The sequence below is a fragment of the Podarcis gaigeae genome, assembly GCF_964106915.1.
Source record: "Podarcis gaigeae genome assembly, chromosome: 9".
In the NCBI taxonomy this organism is placed as follows: Eukaryota; Metazoa; Chordata; class Lepidosauria; order Squamata; family Lacertidae; genus Podarcis; species Podarcis gaigeae.
Genome location: NC_139685.1, coordinates 5,949,656 through 5,971,853, shown reverse-complemented (window position 1 = coordinate 5,971,853; position 22,198 = coordinate 5,949,656). Strand labels below are relative to the sequence as shown.

At 47.5% G+C, this 22,198-nt stretch overlaps 1 protein-coding gene across 1 annotated transcript; it reads right to left on the bottom strand.

The window, feature by feature from the left end:
* Nucleotides 1-6,959: 6,959 nt before the first annotated feature.
* On the bottom strand, nt 6,960-18,674 carry CPLX3 (complexin 3). Its single transcript, XM_083754705.1, has 3 exons — nt 18,020-18,674; nt 13,434-13,521; nt 6,960-8,318 (listed from the first exon to the last, which is right to left on the bottom strand). The coding sequence occupies exons 1-3, from the start codon at nt 18,178-18,180 to the stop codon at nt 8,094-8,096; spliced, it is 474 nt and encodes a 157-aa protein (XP_083610831.1). The 5' UTR covers nt 18,181-18,674; the 3' UTR covers nt 6,960-8,093.
* Between the last annotated feature and the right edge of the window lie 3,524 nt (nt 18,675-22,198).

Genomic DNA, 22,198 nt, shown 5'->3' with positions numbered 1-22,198 from the left:
GGAAAATTAATAAAAAATTATTTTAAAAAACAACAAAAATAATATATCCTCTTACCCATCATAAAGTGCTGTAATAACCAGACCACATCTGAATCCAAACCTCACCAGCAAACAGACAACACCAGAGGGGCATGCTGTGCTGTCAGTGAGTCCCACTTTTCAAGGTGCCACAAAGGAGTGCTTTTTGTTGATTGTTCCTTTGTAGGCATGTCTTTGCCTGCCCCACACCTAATGTCACATATGATCTAAGGAAAGGGTGAGGAAGCTTTGGCATCTTACAGAATCATGGAATTGTACAGTTAGAAGGTACCCCAGGGTCATCTAGTCCAATCCCCTGCCATGCAGGAATCTCAACTAAAGCATCCATGACAGATGGCCATGCAACCACTGCTTAAAAAACTTCTGATGAAGTAGAGCCCACAACCTCCCAAGGGAGACCGTTCCACTGTTGAACAGATATTACTGTCAGAAAGTTTTTCCTGATGTTTAGTCAGATTCTCCTTTCTTGTAACTTGAAGCCGTTGGTTTGAGTCCTTCCCTCCAGAGCAGCAGAAAGCAAGCTTGTTCCCTCTTCCATGTGACAGCCCTTCAGATATTTGAAGATGGCTATGATATTTCCTCTGTCTCCTCTCTTCCAAGCTAAACATACCCAGCGCATTCAACAATTCCTCATAAGGTTCATTTTCCAGACCCTTGATCATCTTGGTTGCCCTTCTCTGCACAAGTTCCAGCTTGTCAATATCCTTCTTAAATTGTGGTGCCCAGAACTGGACACAGTACTCCAGGTGTGGCCTGGCAAAGACAGAATAGAGTGATACTGTTACTTCCCTTGATCTGGACACTAGACTTACGTTGATGCAGTCTAGAATAGCATTAGCCTTTTTGCTGTTGACTCATGTTCAGCTTGTGGTCCACCAAGACCCCTAGATCCTTTTCACATGTACAACTAGTAAGCCAGGTGTTGCCCATCTTATATTTGTGCATCTGGTTCTTCCTGCCTAAGTGCAGAACCTTACATTTGTCCATATTGGAATTCATTTTGTTAGCTTGTGCCCAGTTCTCCAATCTGTTACAATCACTTCAAATTTTGATTCTGTCTTCTGTGGCATCAGCTACCCCTCCCAGTTTTGTGTCATCTGCTAGTTTGATGAGCGTTCTCTCAATTCCTTCATCCAGGTCATTTAAAAAAAAATGTTGAACAGCAATGGGCCCAGGACAGAACCATGTGTCACCCCACTTGTACTTTTTTCCAGGATGACAGGGAACCATTAATGAACACTCTTTTTGTTCGGTCAGTCAACCAGCTACAAATCCACCTACTAGTTGTTACGAAAAAGGAGCAATGCAGCAGCGAGCAGCAGTTGCAGATGGCTGGAAAGCCAAACAGGATGTTGATGTTTGTGACTGTTACCGTGGGAAGAAAGGGGCAGTCCATTCACTGTACTGAGCACCGGATGTTAGCTCAGTGTGTCATCTGACCTGTACTGGAAGTACATGGGTGGAGTCTAACTCTCTGCTGTTGGTGTTAAGAGAGTGCAGACATGTTTCTCTGTACTGCTGCAAAAGACAGAAATAAAGGCATGTAAATACATTTCTGTCTGTCTCTTTCCCCTCCCTGGGGATGGCAGGGAGGAGAGGGAAGAGTGGTGTGTTCTTCTCACGTTTGAGGAGGATCGCCGATAAGAGACCTCGCCTGTATCCTGCCAGGAGTCGCGGACGGGGAGGTCAACAAGGAAATCAGCCGGGTGCCTGGAGAGTGGCACATTCCTCTGACTAGGCTTGATTCCAACACTAGTTAGCTCTTCCAGCCCACATTTTACCAGCTTCCTCACAAGAATGTCATGGGGGCCTTTGTAAAAAGTCTTATTGAAATCAAGATACACTATGTCCACAGCATTCCCCTGGTCCACCAAGCTTCTAACTCCATCAAAAACAGAAATGAGATTCATCAGGCATGACTTGTTTTTGAGAAACCCCTGCTGGGTCTTGGTAATCACAGCATCATTTTCTAAATGCTCACAGACCAATTGTTTAATTTTCTGTTCTAGGACCTTTCCTGGTATCGATGTCAAGCTCAGTGGTGAGTAGTTACCCGTGTCTTCTTTTTCCCGCTTTTTGAAGAAGGGGACAACATTTGCCTGCTTCCAGTCTGCAAGGACACTGCCTGTTCTCTAAGAATTCTTAAAGATTATAGACAGAGGCTCTGAGATTACATCTGCAAGCTCCTTTAGTACCCTTGGGTGCAGCTCATCAGGCCCTGGAGATTTGAATTCATTTAAAGTAGCCTGGTGTTCCCTTACCACCTCTTTTCCTATATTGGGCTGCAGCTCCCTCCCTGCATCATTTATTCTGTTACACCGGGATGGGCATCCTTTCCTTTTGGGTGAAGACAGAGACAAAGTAGGTGTTGAATACTTCCGCCTTCTCTCTGTCACCCAATAGCATTTATTTGTCTTCTCCATGCAGAGGACCTACCACTTGCTTGTTCTTCCCCTTGCTTCAGACATAGCTGAAGAACTACAGATCTCATTAGCTGCAGCAAGCAGGGTCAATGGCTAGGGATGGTGGGAGTTGCAGTTCATACCTTATGGGGCATGATGCAGGGAAAACCATCTCATGGACCAAATTAAGGTCTCCAGTGGGATTAATCAGGACTGCAGACTGGTGGTCCCTCACTGCTGCTCCACCCAACTCCTTTGGGGATGGTTCACCCCACCCCCTCCTGAGCAGGGGACCCTGTGGCCTTCCAAATGTCATTGGACTTCAGCTGCCATCAGCCTCAACCACCTTGGGCAATTGTCAAGGGTGATGGGTCTTGTAGCCCAATAATAGCAGGAGGGCCACAGATTCCTTATTCCTCCTCTAGAGGCAGATCTTTGAAAACAGTAGAACCAAAAACAAACAAAACCACCTTTCTAGAATTCTTCACATACTAGACTGTGGCCAACCCCTAGCCACATATCATCTCTGTTGAGTCGACATGGCTCTTTGGTCCCACAGCCTTCTTGTGCCTTGATGAGATGTGCACCCAAAAGCGTTCCCCATGTTGGAAAATGTGATGTCAAAAGGCACTCGTAGTTAGATAACTGGCCTGCTCAAAAGAGATGGATTTTGTTCTGATGCTTGTTTATGGAATGATTCATGTTCAGAAGTGGTGCCACTGCTATTTTTAGAGCAGACAGTTCTCCAGTTCCCCAAAGGCCACTTTGTGCTGCTTGCACTAAACCAGAAAAAGCTACTCGGCGGAGGATGGCAAAGTGAGCCTCTCTCTGCGCGGAGCGAAGAAGAGGCCCTTAGCCACACCTCCTGCGTCAGGAGTAGGTAAGCTCAGGTCCCAGGGGCTGAATCTGGCCCTCCAGGACTCTCTATAAGGCCCCTGGGGCTCTCCCTAGAATACATCCCTGCCCCATACCCTCCTCAAGTGCTTTGGCCTGCCTGGAAGGTGCCCTTGAAGCATGGTCATGCCTCTCGCTTTTCTGGGCGGAGGAGTGTGGGCATGTATGTACAGGTCTCTGGCTTTTCTGTGGCTACAGTGCAGCCTACTAAGGGCCAAAGAGAAGGGCTGCATCTGTTGCTCTGGCCATGTGCACCATTTGCATGTGCATCCCCAAAGGTTGCCTGTGAGGGAATATGGCCCTTGGGCAGGGAAGAGGGTCGCCATCCCTGCCCTGAACTGAAATCAGGGAGGCATGTTGGATGGGACCTGACCTCACAGCACCCCGTCCTGGGATGACATAGTGGCTTCACAGGGGCAAAAGTGAGCCCTATGGACCCAAGACAGCGGTTCTCAACCTGTGGGTCCCCAGATATTGTTGGACTACAACTCATAGCTGTCAACGTTTCCCTTTTTTAAAGGGAAATTCCCTTATTCTGAATAGGATTCCTCGCAAGAAAAGGGAAAAGTTGACAGCTACGCTATAACTCCCATCATCCCTGAGCTCTGGCCTTGCTAGCTAGGGGTGGTGGGAGTTGTAGTTCAACAACATCTGGGGACCCACAGGTTGAGAAAGGCTGACCCAAGAGGTTCTAGGCTTTAAGGACAGTCGTGGTGCTGGATGCACACCCAAGTCAATGCACAGGCCCTGTGCACTGCTGAGCCAGCCATTTCACATGCTGGAGAGACTCATTCTGAGCTGCTGATAACAGATTGTTGGACAATGGTGCTTTTCTAGTGTCTCCCAAGCCAAAAGAACAAAGGCTGCCTTGGTATGCAACTAAAGAGCATACGGGAACTGCAGGCAGCAGATGGAGAAGAGCCTTCCACAGTCTGCAGTGCGCTTTCTTCTTGGGCACCAGTCAAGAATAGTGGAGTTTAAAGAGTGTCCTTATTCTGATTTGTGGAAGGCTTGAAGGGATGGCACATAACATGGGCAGTGGCAGCTCGACAGCACTGAAGACACAAAGCTGTCCTGTGCTCAGCTCAGGCCATTGGCCCACCCAGCCCACGGCCGCCTACACCAGGGATGTGGAACCTGTGGCCCTCCAGAAGTTGCTGGCCTCCAATTCTCATCAGCCCCAGCCAGCGTGACCAGTGGCTAGAGCAGATGGAGCTGTAGCCCAGCAACACCTGGAGGGCCAAAGCTTCCCCTTACCTGGTCTACACCAACTGGCAGCACCTTGTCAGGGTCCGAGGCAGAAGACTTTCCAACCATCTGGCACCATTTAACATTTGGGGCTGAGAACTGAGCCAGAGGCCTCCCACATGCATAGCATGAGTTAGAGAAATCACGGAGCTATGGCTCCTCCAGATAAAAGTCCCATTGGCCCTATGGAAGGAGTGGGGGGCCTGGGGCCCTCTAGATGTTGTGGGCCTACACCTCCCATCAACCTTGGCTGGCTGGGGACATTGGGGCCACAGGTTCCCCTTCCCTGTTCTAAGAGGAAGGGTGTGATGGCCTGGGAATCCGATTGAGAGGCTGAAATGGAGGAATCCCAGCCTGCACAGGAGTCCCCGCCTCCAGGGCTGGCTGAACTGGGGCAGGGCCTTGATTCTGAAGTGCCTGCACCTGTGCCGGATCCTCAGGAGCAGGCACCAGGTGAATCCACTCTGGCTCCAGAGGTGGTTGAGGACTCAGTGCCTACAGGTGAGTCTCCCCCTGGGCCCAGTAACCCTTCAGCCTCTCCTGAACTGCAGAGGCCCAGGGCAGAGAGGCGAAGGGAACTGGTTTCTCCCTGGAGGAGTGCTCGCCTTAAGGCCAGGAGAGGCGGGGCTCCTGGGGACCGGGACCGCCCCTGGCCTCAGAGAAGATAAAGGTCAGTCAGCCCGGTCCCAGGTTGCGGGAGCAACGTCGTTGAGTACCTGCTCTTGCCTGGACCCAGACCTGACCTTCCAGTGTCCCTGTCCCCGCCCAGCTTCCTGCTTCGGACCTCGCCTCGCTCCTTGTGAACTGTTTCCAGGCTAGTGACCCAGGACCGGACTTTGACTACGCCAACGGTAACCTTCCCCCCGGGGCCAGCACAAAGGGTCATAGTTCAGTGGGGAAACTCATGCTTTGCCTGCAGAAGGTCTCCAGGGAGGGCTGGGAAGACTCCAGTCTGGAAACCTAGAGAGCCACCAGCAATCAGGGCGCACCATCCTGAGCTAAATGGGCCAGCGGTCTGACTTGGTATAAGGCAGCTGCCTCTGCTTTGCCAGTGGTGGAGCATGCTCTCCCTTATGGGAGAGGTCCAGGTCCGGGCCTCTCCAGTCATGAAAGCAGAAAGCAGGGTTAGGAAGGAGCTTTCCGTGCCAGAGACCCTGGAGAGCTGCAATGTGTCTTCCTTTAGAGTAAATATGCACTTGATCCAGGCTAATAGGACCAGTTTTGACTGAGACAAAGGTGTGTCTTTGTGAGAAAGTGTTTGTACAACAGATCACAGTGCATACCAGGCACAGGGAAGTTCTGGTCCACAGGCCAAAAAGGGCCTGAGGGGCCTCCTGGTCTGCCTCTGCCGTTCTCCCCACTTCCCTTCATTGGGCCCACTAGTACAGCCAAAGAACTCCTAATGATGCCAGGCATTTTTCCTGTGGTTCTTGTAGCACAAGCAGTTCTGGCAGCAGCAGCAGCAGCAGCCTGGGACCTTTGACAACAACCTGAACTTCCTGTGCAGTTTCAGAAGTTTGGCAGCCCTCATCAGTCCCGAGGAGCTTCCAGGAGTGCTCTTGTAAGCGCTGGAGCCACTTTTCTGTTGACGTGGTCAAGGAACAATCTGGCTGGTGAAGCACTCAGCACCACCCACAGCAACAGGCTTGCTAGGCACATTTCAAGGCTGGTGAATCATTGTGTGTTTGTGTTTCATGAATCAGTTGGTAGATGAAGTGGTTGCATCTGTCTAGGCTTGTAAGAGAACAAAACAGCACCAGGTGCAGCATAAATGGAGAACCTCAGGATCGGGGGGGGGGGGGGAATGTGGCCCTTGAGGTCTCTCTGTCTGGCTCTTGGGACCCTTCCAAGGCCACACAACTCGCTGGCTGGGCTGGGTCCCTGCCTTTTTGCCAGGCCTACATATGTCCTTGAACACCGATCATGCCTCTTCCTTGTCTGGATGAAGAATTGAGAGGGGGTACAGCTTGCTCTAAAAGGTAAAGGGACCCCTGACCATTAAGTCCAGTCGTGACCGACTCTAGGGTTGCGGCGCTCATCTTGCTCTATGGGCCGAGGGAACCGGCGTTTGTCTGCAGACAACTTCCGGGTCATGTGGCCAGCATGACTAAGCCGCTTCTGGCGAACCAGAGCAGCGCACGGAGATGCCGTTTACCTTCCCGCTGGAGCGGTACCTATTTATCTACTTGCACTTTGATGTGCTTTCGAACTGCTAGGTTGGCAGGAGCTGGGACTGAGCAACAGGAGCTCACCCCGTCACAGGGATTCGAACCGCCGACCTTCTGATCAGCAAGTCCTAGGCTCTGTGGCATGCAGAATTGGGGAGCAATGGCAGGCCATCCAATCTTTTGCGTACAAAACGGCAAGACAAAGAAATGCATAGAGAACTCTTGTCATTTATTCCACCAGTTTTCAACAGTACCATGGGAAGAGGGTGTCACGGCAGGTAGAGGCTCATACAGGAGCACTGCATGGTCACGGCACAACATACAGACTGACTGCCACATTCATGACACGGAGATGAATGTCCCCCTTCTCGTCTTGTTGGAAGCAAGGACGGTGAGAGGTCCCACGACAACGTAGCACTACACAAGGAGTTGAAACAAGTCACACTCACAGGGCAGCCATTTCCTTCAGTGGATTGAGCACCAACCAGTTTAGCTTCCATCCTTGTCACACTGTATGGCCCGGGCAAAGAACTGGGCTACACTTGGGCCTCAGTTTTCCCCACCTGTAAAATGGGGGCACAACTCTGCTTTCCTTTGTAAAGCATCTGTGGTGCCGTTAAGTGCAAAGTATTGTCATTGTTTGATCCGTATTGCTATGGTTTCGTGTCGGAGGAAGGGATGGGAAGGAGGGTCTACCCCTCCATGCCTTGTCCCTGGAAGACACAAAGGAGGCAAGGGCGTCATTTTGATTGGTGACAAGTTCTGTTCCTTGAAGCCGAAAGGAACGGAAACATCCACCTGCAGCCAAGCCCTTGCTTCACATCTCCTTCATCTGAACTTGAGCGAAGGCCAAAAAATGGTTCTTCTATGTAAGGTAGAGGGTTTTGTGGGGGCAGTTTGCCCACAGTCAGGCCCATAGTCCTGAAACGGCAAATGGCTCTCTTCCTGCTCTGCTGAAAGGGCTTGTGTCAGCCCTGGGGAAAGATGGGGGGGGGGGGGGGGAGAGGCAGCACTTGGGCATCACCCTGCTGTGTGGGGAGGAGGAGGAGGAGGAGAGTCTTGTTCTAGAACCTGAGACTTCCAGACACACCTCACATTCACTTATGGGGCGGGAAGGACTGAGACATCTTTCACAGGGAAGAGACGGTGGTTTAGAAAAAGGGTATCCAGCCCACACACACCTAGGTGGGGAAGACAAACTTGACAGGAGCCTGTTGGATATTTTAATAAACCACCTGCACCCTTGCACTCCCCTTTTGTGCCCACAGCCCACCCCACAATGGGACACACTTTACAACTTGGGAAGGGGAGGGGTTTATTCTGCTGATGAGCAACAGCTGGGTCACATGACGGCACACTTCTCGGCGGACTGCTTGAGGTCGTCCAGCGTGGCCTGGGCCTTGTCCTTCAGGGAATCCAGGTCCAGGTTCTGGATGCTGGTCAGCTGTCCGATAACAGAGTCCTTTTCCTCCTCCTCTTCGTTGTCCTGCTCAATCATCTTGGCCAGCTCTTTGGGGAGCTCCACATCACCCCCGACCAGCTGGATCTGGTTGTCATCTGTTTCATTCTAAAGGGGATGGTGGTGATTAGAGAAGAGAGGGAGAGATTAGGCTCAGGGGTCATAATAGTCCATAATGGTCTAGGGCCCGAGCCCAGCCACACCGGAGGTCCAATGCAATGGCCACTCAAAGCCAAGTTGCTGAGGGAAATAGCAACTGTGTTTTCTGTTGCTATGGTGACAGTGGGACGAAACTGCAAAGCCAGCAGCAGGTAGCAATGGGGGTGTGAACGTATCTCCTGGCTCACCGCCACACAGGAAGACATGGGAAAGGCAGGACAAGAAGGTGAGAAGTGCCAGGTTTGCTGGCAGGTATTTAAAGCCCAGCAAGCCTTGGTGCCCTCAAGAGGTTGAAGCACAGAGGGTAGGAAGGAAGAACAGGGTAGATTGACCCCATTCTCCCTTGGGGTTGGGGAAGCAACTGCTGCGTCCTGGAGCTGGCGGCCATGACAGGTGGCCTCAAGAGTGGGAAGATCTGAATGATGCTGGAGTTGGAGAAAAGATGTTTCCATTCAGTCCTGTTTTAATCTCTCATGCCTGACTGACTCCATCAGAACATAAGTGGATGTGATGATCACACTCTGGAAGTTAAGAGCATGAAAACGGGCTTTGATGAAGTGGAACAAGATGCTGATGTGTTGGAGGTGTCTGGGACAGATTGAAGTAGAGTGGCATTAGGCAATTGTGTTGGACGATTTATGGTTAGTGGTGGGAATCAGCCATGGACCAAAACATAGAAGGGAGGCAGTGTGTGTGTGTGAGAGAGAGAGAGGGGGGGGGGTGGCTGGCTGGTTGGTTGAACAGATGCCAGTGTGTTTGGTGGCTAGGTTGGAGTTAGATCAGTGAAACTCAAGTTCAATTCCCACTCAGCTAGGAAGATGGCCTTGGGCCAATCACCACCTCTTGTTCTAGCCAACCACATAAGGCTGTTGTGATGATGAAATGGAGAGGGGAGAAGATCTGTGCATGGAGGAGAGTTGGGATAAAAAATATAACCAATAAATTCTCAACCACAAACTCATTGGGAAAACCAGAATCATTTGGTGTCCTCTCATCTGTAAAAAGAAAGAGAGAATTATAATGACAGTCAAGAGCATTTTGATATTGATATAAAAGATATTGAACAGTATGCTAGATTACTTCATTGAAGACCATATGGTTAACACAGAGAGCAATTAGAAAACTTAGCAATAGCACTTAAAAAGAAAGATGCAGTTCTCAATTTTTGTGCAACCAATATTGCTATGCTGTAAAGCAAATAATTACTTTTTAAAAGCTAAAATTTCAGTGAACAACCAAACAGTTCTTTCTAGCTTTAACATTCACTCCTTCAGCACTGGCAAATGACACTTGTCTGAGGGCCAGAATGCTGTCATTCTGCTCTGCTCCTCACATCACCAGTTGCTTGAGATGTCAATGCAGCAAACCAGAATGATTTGGTACGCTAGAAGTGGCCCTTTTCTTTGAAGGATCATTTCGACAAACAATTATGACATGCAAAACCAGAGCTAAATAAACAAGAAGAAGGATGCAGGTTTTGGACAGATGGGGACGTCAGGTGCTAGTGGGGAGGGAGGACCCAAAATTCAGTGGTGTAAGAGGGACATTGTGTTAAAATAAGATGCCTTTATTGTCGAGATCTTTGCGTAGCTTGAATTGGATGGTCCTGGACCAAGACCACCTGAGAGCATCAGAGTTATCCTTGCCTGTTTTTCACAGAGCAAAGATAACCAGGAGGCTAGAGGCTAGTAAGAGACCCGTGAAAAATCAGGTGAACAACACCTAGGCAGCCCTTGACCATGTGGGACTTTTTCAGAGTGCTGGAGATGGGCGTGCTCTAACCCTCTTGATAGAGCTCCGCTTTTGTCTGGTGTTTAGAAAAACAAGAATATTAGATTACAATCTCAACATTAGTGCAGCTCTTGTAACATTTATGGAAAGATTCCAGAATGAATATTTCCATGCTTTACTACAAAATCTGTATCATCATCATCATCATCATCTTTAAATATTTTTTTCAGCTCTCTTTCTATTCTGAAGTTGCTCAAATATTTAAAAATACACAACCATGCAAAACACACACACACAGAGAGAGGCCCCAAATGAACCTGCAGCTTTAAGCCTGATGGAAGCTAACTGGACTAAACCAGCTTAAACTGAAATGATCAGCTGTCTAGGCATTTTTACAAGCAAGACCTCTAGAATTGGGATGATGTCATTCCTGGATCTAAGATCTGGAACTAGGCAGATCTGAGTCTGCAGAACACCTAGGCCTCCATGATGGTAGATTGGCAGAATATATGCATATAGGTCATATGTATCATCACACTATTAGATTTCTAACACTCCAAAGATCAGAAATAAGTATGAAAAATAAGAAGAAGAAACATATATCTCATTAATACTATGAAGAAATGTTTTATAAAAAATGCAATTTAAATATAATAATAACGGAGCCTTCCAATATTCTCTGTCTGGCTCTGGAGATTTCCCTACCCCCCCCCCCCGGACCAAACCCCCCTCTCAGCAACTCTCTGTACTTTGTTCTGCTTTGCACCCTCCTTCATTGCTGTATTGCCTAACTGGAATGTGTCTTTGAACTCTGATGATGCCTTTTGGTTCCCTGGATGAGTGGATGAAGGACCCATCTGTACAGGGATGTATGAGTGTGTGCAAAAACTAATACAGTGGCAAAATTCACATTCATTGTTCCACCTACTTCTTCCTCTGGCCCTGCCCACCACTGGAATGTGGCCCCCAGAAGATTGCCCAGAAAGGGATGCAGCCCTTGGGCTTCACAAAGCCCTCCACCCCCGTCCTGGCCTTAGGACACAATCCAACAGGTGTTTAACAAAGTCCCACTGAAGGCAATGGGATGGAATTCAGTTGCACCTATTTTAAGTCCCGCTGATTTCAATAGAACTTAACTGATACAAAATTTTGTTGGATTAACCTGATTATGTCTGGTCTTGCAGCCAACCTAGCCAGTAAACCAGCTGTTTCGATGGCAGGTAATGATGCATTTAAAGTCCAGCGTCACTCAGCTATTTCATGGTACAGAAATAAAAGCATACAAATGGCGAGGAATTGAACACCTTTTTTCCCCCTAAGGTGTCTTATCCATAAGAATATCTTATTATGTACTACAACAGTCTGAATTTCCTATAATTATGATTATCATTTATATTTCATGTATTACATTTCTATCCTGGCACACTTCTGCCAGGGAACTCAAGACCTGGAATGCCCAAGAGGCCTCTCATCCGGACGCTGACCAGATGCAGTCCAGCTTAGATTTAGCAAGTTTGTTGTATCAGGTACCTTTAGACCATGCCCAAATTGTTCCCAGATTCCTAACACCTTCTTGCTCAACACATAGCTTCTGGAGAAGTCTAAATGCGTTTATACACCTCTACATCCCCAAATCAGCTTCAGGCCACCTCAGATCCTATTTAAGTTTATTTCCATGCTCAGCCAAGTGCTTAAAGCCCTAAATGACTCAGGCTGCCTCCTTCTCAACAGACTTTCTTGAGTGTCAAGACTGGCAGAGGTGGCCTTCTTGCTAATTCCACTGCCCTCAGAAGGTCACTGTCTGGGACAGGTGTGTTTTCAGGATCTATCCTATTCCTCTGACTGTAATTTGTTTTTAATTCTGAATTTTAAATTGCAGCAACAACAACAACAGTTTATTACTTATACCCCACCCGCCTGGCCTCCTCAGCCACTCTGAGCGGCTTCCAACAAGATATTAAAAACACAATAAAAGATCAAACATTAAAAACTTCCCTAAACAGGGCTGCCTTCAGATGTCTTCTAAAAATCAGATAGTTGTTGTCAAGGAAATAGACATCTGGTGGCAGGGTGTTCCACAGGGCGGGCACCACCACTGAAAAGGCCCTCTGCCTGGTTCCCTGTAACCTTACTTCTCACAGTGAGGGAACCGCCAGAAGGCCCTCGGAGCTGGACCTCAGTGTTCAGGCTGAGCAATGGGGGTGGAGACACACCTTCAGGTCTACTGGGCCAAGGCCGTAACCCACCCTGGGACCAGAAGGGCTGCTACTACTCTGAAGTGTCAGTCCAGAGAAGTTTTATCTGAAATGCATTGCACAGGAAATAAGCTTTGGGCTGGAGACAAAGGTATGGAAGGTTTGCCTTAGTCATGCTCATTCATTTCAATAGTTCTACTCTGTGTAAAACTTAGTTGACTATCACCCACAATTTGGAGTGGCCCAGACCTTGACCCTAGATCCAGAGATGTGTCAACTTCCATTTCATATTCAGACAGCTCATGTAGTTCTGTGCCAAAGAAGAAACATAGGACAGCTGCCCTTAAACCAGGCCAGGTGCCTTGCCCATCTTACCTAGATCCATCTATTCTGACTGGCAGCAGTTCTAAAAAGTCTTAGGCTTAGAAGGGCCTTTCCCATCACTTGGACCTTGATCTTTTTAATGGAAGATGTCAGGGATGGAGCCTGGACTCACCTGCTGATCTACTCTGCATCCTCAACAAGGAACTGCTGACTGGTTCCAGCCTCATTTTGGAGTGAACTTAAAAAGAACGCCACATTCTCCCATTAGCCATTTCCAAGCGCAGGATGTCTCTGGCATTTTATCAGCACCGGCCACTCTGTGTATGGTGGCTCGTGACTCGTAAGGTCAACATATTGACTTCCACCCTTCTCTTCAGTCCTAATGCTCTGTCTCCATCAACAGTAGGGGTGGGGAAGAGCTGTGGTTCTCCAGATGTTGTTGGACTGTCCTGGATAGTAGAGCCAATGGTCATTGATAATGGGAGCTGTAGCAACATCTGGAGAGCCACAACCTCCCCACCCCTGCCCTACAGGAAAGAACAAAGAAGCTGTGACCCTCAGGATATTGCTGGGCTCCAGTCCCCATCACCCTTGCCCATTGGTCAAGAAGGCTGGAGGCAATGGAAGTTGAAGTATCAGCACCATCCGAGCGGTTATGGTTTCCCCACCCTGCCATCAAAGGTTCTGGTTATTTCTTCCTCCACTTCCTCTGGTATCTGGCTGTTGCTCAACCTAATACAACCAGCAATATCCCTGTGGAAATCTGCCCAGGTTCCCTTCATCCTCCTCCTGCAGCAAAGGCCTGGTGGCTTACCTTGGGAAGTCTGTATTTGTCCCGAAAATGGGTCCGCAGGGTGGCTCGTTCTGCTTTGCGCTGTGCAAACTGGGCATCCCGCTCCATTCTGCAAGCAACATTGGGAGAAGATGTTGTTGATTAGCTGCAATGTGTGTGCCCCACTTGGCATGGTGAGCAAATGTTTTGGTCACTAGGGCAGAGGAAGCCTGAGAAGTTTCCCGGTACAGGCCATTAATCTCTGCTTCAAACCTCAGCATTTCACACAGCTAATATGATGCTAGTCAGAGTGCATCCACAAGATCACACTCTGTTTAATCTCGCCTAATTAACTTGGAATAATTGCCAGTGCCCTTTCTCCACTCATCCTCAGTAATGCTGCAGATAACATGCACATCACAGAGAGAAAGAGAGAGAGATTTTTCTTTTTTACACAGCCTTGCATGTAAAACAACTCATTCTATTATTTTATGTATTCATCCCCAACAGAAAGGGCTCAGTGGCAGATCACCTGCTTTGCATGCAAAAGATCCCAGGTTTGGGTCTTTGTGGCACCTCCAGGTAGGACAGGGAGACTCGCTGCCTGGAACTCTGGTAAGCCACTGCTGGTCATTGTGGGCAGTATTGGGCCAGGTGGACTAAGGGTATAATTCAGTGTAAGACTTCTTTTCATGTTCCTGTGTAAGTCGTAGTTGTTAAGCGCCATCCACACAACACTGAATCTCAGCCTCAACATTATACAATCCAGAACACTGACCACCACAGGGTTTTACACTTACAATGGCTAATGCACACTGGGATGCCCATACTTGGACATACTGGAGGTGTGGAGAGAAAAATCCCTATTTTTATCGTTTTTTAAAAAACCACGATGGAGGATAACAAACTATGTGGTATGGAATTAATTCAAGTAATTAATATTAATAAATCCTGGGATATGGTCTCAGGGTGCTCATTTAACCAAATGACTGGAGTGTAGGATAGCTGTGAGAGTTCTTTCACCCCAGGTATTACCATCCCCAAATAAATCAAAGCTAGCCCATAATATCTAAGAACATAAGAGCCCTGAGGCTGGATAAGACCGAATGCCCATGATGTCCAGAATTCTGCTTCCACAGTGGCCAACCAGATGCTTATGCGAAACCCACAAGCAAGACATTGGCACAAATAATATGGCCATAATGACTTATAGCCATAAACAGTCATTCACCTCCTCCTTATCTCCCTTCTATGACCACAGTAACATGGACAGAAGGGTTGTGTAGTTGGATAAGGATGGAGAAGCTTAACATTGGCCACAAGTAAACTCTTGTTTGTTAACTTCTGAGGCAGGCTTCCCCATTTGGCCAGTGAGGCCATTTCCACCAAGCCATGCCCACCTACCCTACACCTGCCGTATATGATGTATATGTCGTATATGATGTCGTTTATGATGGCAGGTGTGGGGCAGATGAGGGTGGGGCCTGGACAAAAGCCCCTTGTGCACCCTTCCTGAGTGCCTGACAACAAGCTGGTGCCCAGGTGTGCAAAGGTGCCTTGCAGGTCTCGTGCATGACTCCCAGCAGCACAGTTCTCGGGAGAGTTTTACTTCCACTAAAATCAGTGGGGCGACTGAATACATCTCCTCTCTCCAGGTGCTTTGGCTAAGTTCATTTGCAGCTCTGGAAATATCTAGTACGTCTGGCTGATTTTGGTACAGCTTCTGGGAGTCAGTGGAGACAGTATTGGTCTTCACGATGGGGAGATCAAATGATACTGAGCAAAACAGAAGCTGACTTTGTTGTATTGGGCTGGGGAAATTGCGGCCCCCCAGATGTTGCCTGGTTATCACTTTCATCATCCCCAAACCATTGTCCACACTGTCTGGGGTTGATGGCAGTTGGAGTCCAGCAACATCTGGTGGGCCACAGGTTCTAAGCCTTAAGTCAAATGGACTATATGAACAAAGTATGGAGGAAAAGAAGAATTGCTCTTTTTGACACCTCATTTGTTCCTCAGCTAAAAACGACCATTTCCAACCAGTTTCATCATTTCTGTGATTGTGAGCTCACTTTGCATATTAGTAGGGTTTAAATAGATATATATTTCTATGGAAACATTATGATCAGAATTGAATATATCCAATGTCTTTCAACAACCAGATCTCTGAGCCAGCCCAGCCAATTAAAAAAACAAACTAGGAATTTGCTCATGAATGACTTTTCTAACTTTTTATGGATTTATGTTTTAATCATTGTAAACTCATCTGGTATATATTTTTATGATACAGCTGTATGCAATTTTAAAAAATAAGTAAATAAAACAATTCAAGAGTAACTTTCCTGGATCACTAATGACATAACGCTTCTATCAATGTGCCCCTAATATGCCTTGCAGTGGTAGGTCTTCAGTATGATTTAGGCGTTTTATGCAAATCCAGGAGTAGATCTAAGTTCTCCAGAAGACCTGTGCTTGACAGTTCAGTGGGGCTTCCACCCAGACAAGTGTGTGTAGGATTGCCACCTGAGTGATGGTGCTGATGTGATCTGTTCTCCAGAACATAAATTGCAGCATAGAATGTGTCTTTTTCTTTTCTTCTTTTAAAAAGTAGGCTGCTTTGTCCTCTTTGCAAAGAGGACTGTAGTGATGTAGACAATGGTACAGCAGGGTAATTAATGGTTTTGGTTTTTGTTTTGCTCTGGCAAGTGAATGAGTTGATACTGAGGCTTTCAAATTTGTTTGTGGCAGATTAGCAAGGCAGAAGGAAGAGAATGAAGAAAGTAATTGAGGAGTCTGGATACTTCTTTCCTTTTCCGTCATGGAGTTCCTACTAGACACAAGCAATTTAAATGGCAAGACATCTTTGGAAGATTTCTTTTAATTTATAATTAAATGCTAAAGGTTATGTTTGAACTGGCTGGAAATATTTTATTAAAGCACATTGTGTTTACCAGTCAAATTTATCCTGAGACTGCTGGCAGACTATAACAACCTGGGTATACTGCTATTTCTGCACTGCTGCTCTTTGGAAGGTGTAAGGACATATGTGCATATATGAATCAATACAGCTGCCTGTGCGTTTGTAAAAAAAATCCCCAGGGGTGGAGTGACTACAGGGGCTGCCACAATCAGTTCTTGGACTTCAGAATTTTCTGGAATGCCACTTGATGCATTAAATGGACAGCAGGGAAAACTGCTCAGCACAAGGTTTGGAAGCAAACTGCGGGTGGGAGGGACAGGTGAAACACAGTGAAATTATGCATGCAAACTACTACAGGAAGCAAACGGTTGCTGCGGGAGCAAAACAGCATTTAAAAATTGTGTGTAAATGCAGCCTTAGATACTTCCCCCCTTTTCAAAATCAGAAATGGTGAATAATCTAAACTCCGACTTCCGGGGGTGGGGGGAGGCAGGGAGCTATAGTGAGATGTAGTTTTTCCTGAGAAAACAATCCCATCTCTTGAAGGCAAAAGCGGATTAAAAGATTAGGGGTTCATTAAAATGCATTACTAACATTCCCCGCCTTCCACAACAAATGTAAAGTCCTGGGTTCACTTCCTCTTTCCCTTCACCACTTATTTGGGAGGAACTAAGGCAGAGGATCTCTTTAACCCAGTTTGGGCTTAAATGAAAAGATCAAGCTTCCACGGGGCGCCTTCTGTAGCCCAGATTCATATGTCGACATCTAAAAAGGGGAGGATTTGGGTCTGAACTTTGCATAAAAACTGCTTAGAGCAAGGGATTTATTTTCGCACAGACACTGCTTAGCGCTATTTTAAATTTATTTTTAAAATTGCCCTATTTTTATTGTAGGAGTGGACTTTTTAACATCCTGCTAGAATCAATCCAGTGGAGCCAGCATGAGGTTTTCAAATGTCCTCTTTTGTACACCACTGTTTGATGCTCAAGGTACAATCCCAGGACAATACAAAAGCAGTTTCTTGGGAAATAAATTTTATTGTGTGTGTAGTACTGGATGTTGTGAACTTGCAAGATCTTCCTAGATTCCCTTTAGCCTATTTCTCTCCTTCCTTAAAGATATAAACTGGTGTGATCAGTAAAGAAGCTTAGACTTAGACGCACACTTGTATTGCTCTTCAGATGTTGATTCACCAAACTTGCTCACAGCAGCCCAGACGTCTCCTGATTCTGAGACCCTGATTCTAGACCTGGGAATAATAGTCATTTACCTCAACAGGATTGGTGGTGGGATGAGTCTGAGATGAGGCAAAGTTCAGAATTCCCTTCATCTCAGACTTGCTTGCCTTGAGTCTTCTGGCCAGGCTCTACATTGAAATGCATAATATGTCATGAGCTGCAATCAAATCACTCACATTTCCCTGGTCTGATCTTGATTTTGCTCAGGAATTTCCTTAAAGGGGGTTATCAAGCAGTTTCTTTCTCCATCTCCTCTCCTGCTAATCTACCATACAGACTAAGACCATAAAAGACACGTACGGCTAAGGTTTCTAAAAGTTACATACAGAAAGAGTCATGTGATATTCTCCAAAGGGATAGCCATGGCTCTCATGAAGTGGGCTCTTCTCCATGAACGCTTGTGCCAAGGCTCTTGGTTGCAGTATAACTGGACAAACACAAAAAGGAACCCTTCATCACCCGATACTTACTTTTCTTCCACCAGCTGCTTCTGGTACTCTTCGTATTCTTCCTTCGTCATCCCCTGGGCTTCAGCCGGGGACTTCTCCCCTTCTCCTTTCTCTTCTCCTCCCAGTCCGCCAGTGAGGTTCTTCAGTTGCCCACCAACCATGGACTTCACCATGAAAGCCATGACTAGCTGTGTTGAGGAGGGGAGGAAGTTGCTGGAGGAAGAATTAGGATCAAGGAAAGAAGAAAAGATGGGGTAACGATGGGGACTTGAGCTTGGCCGGCTTGTCAAAGCTCAGCGACCAGGTTTGATCTAAATCAGCATCGTCTCCTGTTGGGGATCCCGTTGCTCACTGGGAGATCTGGCTCTGCTGCAGAAGGAATGGTCCGGGATTCCGCCGGCCTTCAGCACCGGCGGGAGGCGGACAGTTCCGAAAGCTCCCAGCAGTGCCGAATGAATCCGCTCCCTTCCTTCGGACCACCGCGCGGCTTTGCGTTCAGCACCACGGAGCGCGGACAGCGACTGCTGCTTCCGAGCGTCTGCGCGCGTCTGTGGCTGACGGAGCCGGCCGCGAGGAGGGGGCGCCCCCTTGCGGTGGGCAGTAGCTCACTTTCCAGGGACCCTCACGCTCATCTGACCTCGCCTCCGACGGTGTGGCAGTTTGGCTCTGCTCGCCCACTCCCCCCCCCCTCGCTCGCGCTCCAGCACCGCCTTCTTTGCCTTCGTAAAAAAAGATTAAAGCTGTTGACTGGTGTGACGAACCTCGCGCATCTTCCAGAGTGGGTAGCTCTGTGTTAGTCTGTTGCAAGAAAACCACAAAGTATCTCGTGGCAAAGACAGGTTTGTTGTGTAAATAACTTGCACGGAGTACAACCAGCTTCGTTAGTTGCAAGAAGGGTTTATGCTCAGCTGATAGATAAGCTACACAGAGAGAAAGTGATGAGCTTAAAGGGGGAAATGGGAAAGAGGGGAACCAAAGGCAAGAGGTCACCTGCGACAAACCTGTAGTGTAGCTTAAAGGTAAAGGTAAAGGGACCCCTGACCATTAGGTCCAGTCGCGGATGACTCTGGGATTGCGGCACTCATCTCGCTTAACTGGCCGAGGGAGCCAGCGTACAGCTTCTGGGTCATGTGGCCAGCATGACTAAGCTGCTTCCGGCAAAATCAGAGCAGAACACAGAAACACCGTTTACCTTCCCACTGGAGCAGTACCTATTTATCTACTTGCACTTTTGTGCTTTCGAACTGCTAGGTTGGCAGGAGCAGGGACCGAGCAACGGGAGCTCACCCCGTCGTGGGGATTCGAACCGCCGACCTTCTGATTGGCAAATCCTAGGCTCTGTGGTTTAACCCACAGCGCCACCCACATAGCTTAAATGCATGCAAAACAAGCACAGAGTGTGTGTGCAGGTGTGTATGTAATACAAACATGCATAGAAGTGTCATAAGCTGTACATATTGCCAGATACCTCAATTTCCCAGCAATGAGAGACTCCGGGGGCTTCAAGCGCTTTGTTTCCTTGGAATGAAGGTCAGCAGAGACTGCGAGGTCTTTAGAATATATGGACACACATGCACACACAGAGGGAGCAGAGGCTGGAGGTGCTCACAGTGTTAACACCCCAACACAGTTTACTTCCCCATTCTGTTTTGGGGGGTGGGGTGGCAAGCACAGAGCAATCAATGTCTCTCTCTCTCCAGCACTGAGCTTCCAGCTCATTCTTCACTCATCTCATCCCATTGTTCTTCTACCTACCACGTGAGAGGGGTGGGCCCACCACTTTTTGCCTATGGCAACCTCTTTGGACTTCTAAATCACAGTACTTAAGTACCTAGCAACTGGTCATTCCATTAACAAATGAACTGGATCAGGCATGCCCAAAGTCCATTTCAGGGGCCTCATCCAGCCCACTGGTTGGTTTAATCCAGCCCCTGTGGCAGTTTATTTCCTGGGGTAAAATCCTGAAAAATTGCTCAGCAACTTCAACCCTAAAAAAAGCTCAACAACTACTTTGGTCGGCCCTTTGGTTGGGCCCAAATCTGGCCCTCTTTGAAAAAAGTTTGGACACCACTGTCCTACAATTGCACTTTTGGAAGGTGCAGAAGGTGTCATCCAGACTGATCCCTCCCCACATAAACTCATAACACTATTGCAGTGGTTTTCAACCAGTGTGCCATGGCACCCTGGGGTGCCTTGAATGGTGGTCAGGGGCACCACAGGCCTCTGTCCCTCCTTCCCTCCTTCCTCTGATGCCCTCTTGCATCTCTGCCTCTCAAAGGCTTGTGCGTCTGTTTGTTGCAGCAGCCCTGGCTACAAGCTCCCTGGGCAAATGGTGCCTCTGGGGCTGGCCAGGGGGTGCTGGGTGCCAGGAGCTGAGGACGCAAGTGGGTGTGGGAGCCCAGGCAGCTAGTTCGCCAGTTGGGGGGTGGGTAGACAACTGGGAGGCCAGACAGGCAAGCGGCGAAGCTACGGGGGGGGGGGGGAGGCTAGCTTGTTCTTTTGCCCTGGGTGAAGCCTCCAGAGGGGTGCCATTGAGGCTCCCAGCCCATGTGTGTGTGTGTGCACACGCACACACAAATGCGTGTGAGTGGGTGTGCCAAACTGGGTCTTGGACTCAATTGAAATAAAGCCTAGTTACCCCGCGGGGAGGGGGAGAGGTACATCTCACGAGGAATGGCCAGGGGCCTAACCCCATCTTGTTCTGCCTAATGGTAGGTCTGGTTTTGCTTTTGAACCTGCCAGGTGATGGCGTTCCAAATGCAGGATGTCATCACCGAATAAAGGTGGGGGACCCAGAGAAGATCAGTGTGCCCTCAGTTCTGCTGCTAGGATAACAACGAAGATCTCTTTGGCACCTTGAAATAACTGTAGCTCAGTGGGAAAGCATTTCCAGCGGCTCTCAACCTGTGGGTCCCCAGATGTTGTTGGACTACAACTCCCATCATCCCTGAGCTCTGGCCTTGCTAGCTAGGGGTGATGGGAGTTGTAGTCCAACAACATCTGGGGACCCACAGGTTGAGAACCGCTGCTAGCCTCTCATGCCTCTCAAGTTCCATTTCTGACATCTCCAGGTGGAACTGGGAAAGCACTCCCCATCTAAACTAGATGGGCCTACACCCTGACCTGGTATGAGGTAGCTGCCCCTCATGTCACAGAACTGAAAGGAGGCTCACTGCCAGAGATGATAGATAGATAGATGATAGATGATAGATGATAGATGATAGATGATAGATTAGATAGATAGATGATAGATAGATAGATAGATAGATAGATATAGATAGATGATTGATAGATGATAGATGATAGAGATAGATAGATAGATAGATAGATAGATAGATAGATAGATAGATAGATATAGATAGATAGATAGATAGATAGATAGATGATAGATAGATAGATAGATAGATAGATAGATAGATAGATAGATATAGATAGATAGATAGATATAGATAGATGATTGATAGATGATAGATATAGATAGATAGATAGATAGATAGATAGATAGATAGATAGATAGATAGATGATAGATAGATAGATAGATAGATAGATAGATAGATAGATAGATAGATATAGATAGATAGATATAGATAGATTGATAGATGATTGATAGATAGATAGATGATAGATAGAAAGATAGATAGAAAGATAGATGATAGATAGAGATAGATAGATGATAGATAGATAGATAGATAGATAGATAGATAGATAGATAGATAGAGATAGATAGATAGATAGATAGATAGATGATAGATAGATAGATAGATAGATAGATAGATAGATAGATAGAGATAGATAGATAGATAGATAGATAGATAGATAGATAGATAGATGATAGATAGATAGATGATGGATACCTCTGGATACGAACAGGATTCGTTCTGGAGCCCCATTCGCATCCAGAAGCAAACCTAACTAGCGACGGCACATACACGCACGCTTACGCCAATTCTGCACACACGCACAATGTCATTTTGAGCGTCTGCGCATCGCAAGCGGCGAAACCCGAAAGTAACACACTCCATTACTTCCAGGTTGCCGTGGAGCGCAACTCAAACACGCTCAACCCGAGGTATGACCGTAGATAGATATCCGCTTTTCCACCATGTTTGGATCCCAGCAATGGAAATCAAATGCAATTGATACTGGAAGCAGCCTATTTGGGATTTTGGCAGGTGATGACATCGTCAAGGGTCCCAGCT

What these genes read in the sequence shown, in the direction of transcription:
- CPLX3 (XM_083754705.1), bottom strand. Translation starts at nt 18,180, where the DNA reads ATGGCTTTCATGGTGAAGTCCATGGTTGGTGGGCAACTGAAGAACCTC. An exon ending in AAGCAGCTGGTGGAAGAAAA is followed by an intron (nt 13,522 to 18,019) that starts GTAAGTATCGGG and finishes TGTTGCTTGCAG; the next exon opens with AATGGAGCGGGATGCCCAGT. An exon ending in ACAAATACAGACTTCCCAAG is followed by an intron (nt 8,319 to 13,433) that starts GTAAGCCACCAG and finishes CATCCCCTTTAG; the next exon opens with AATGAAACAGATGACAACCA.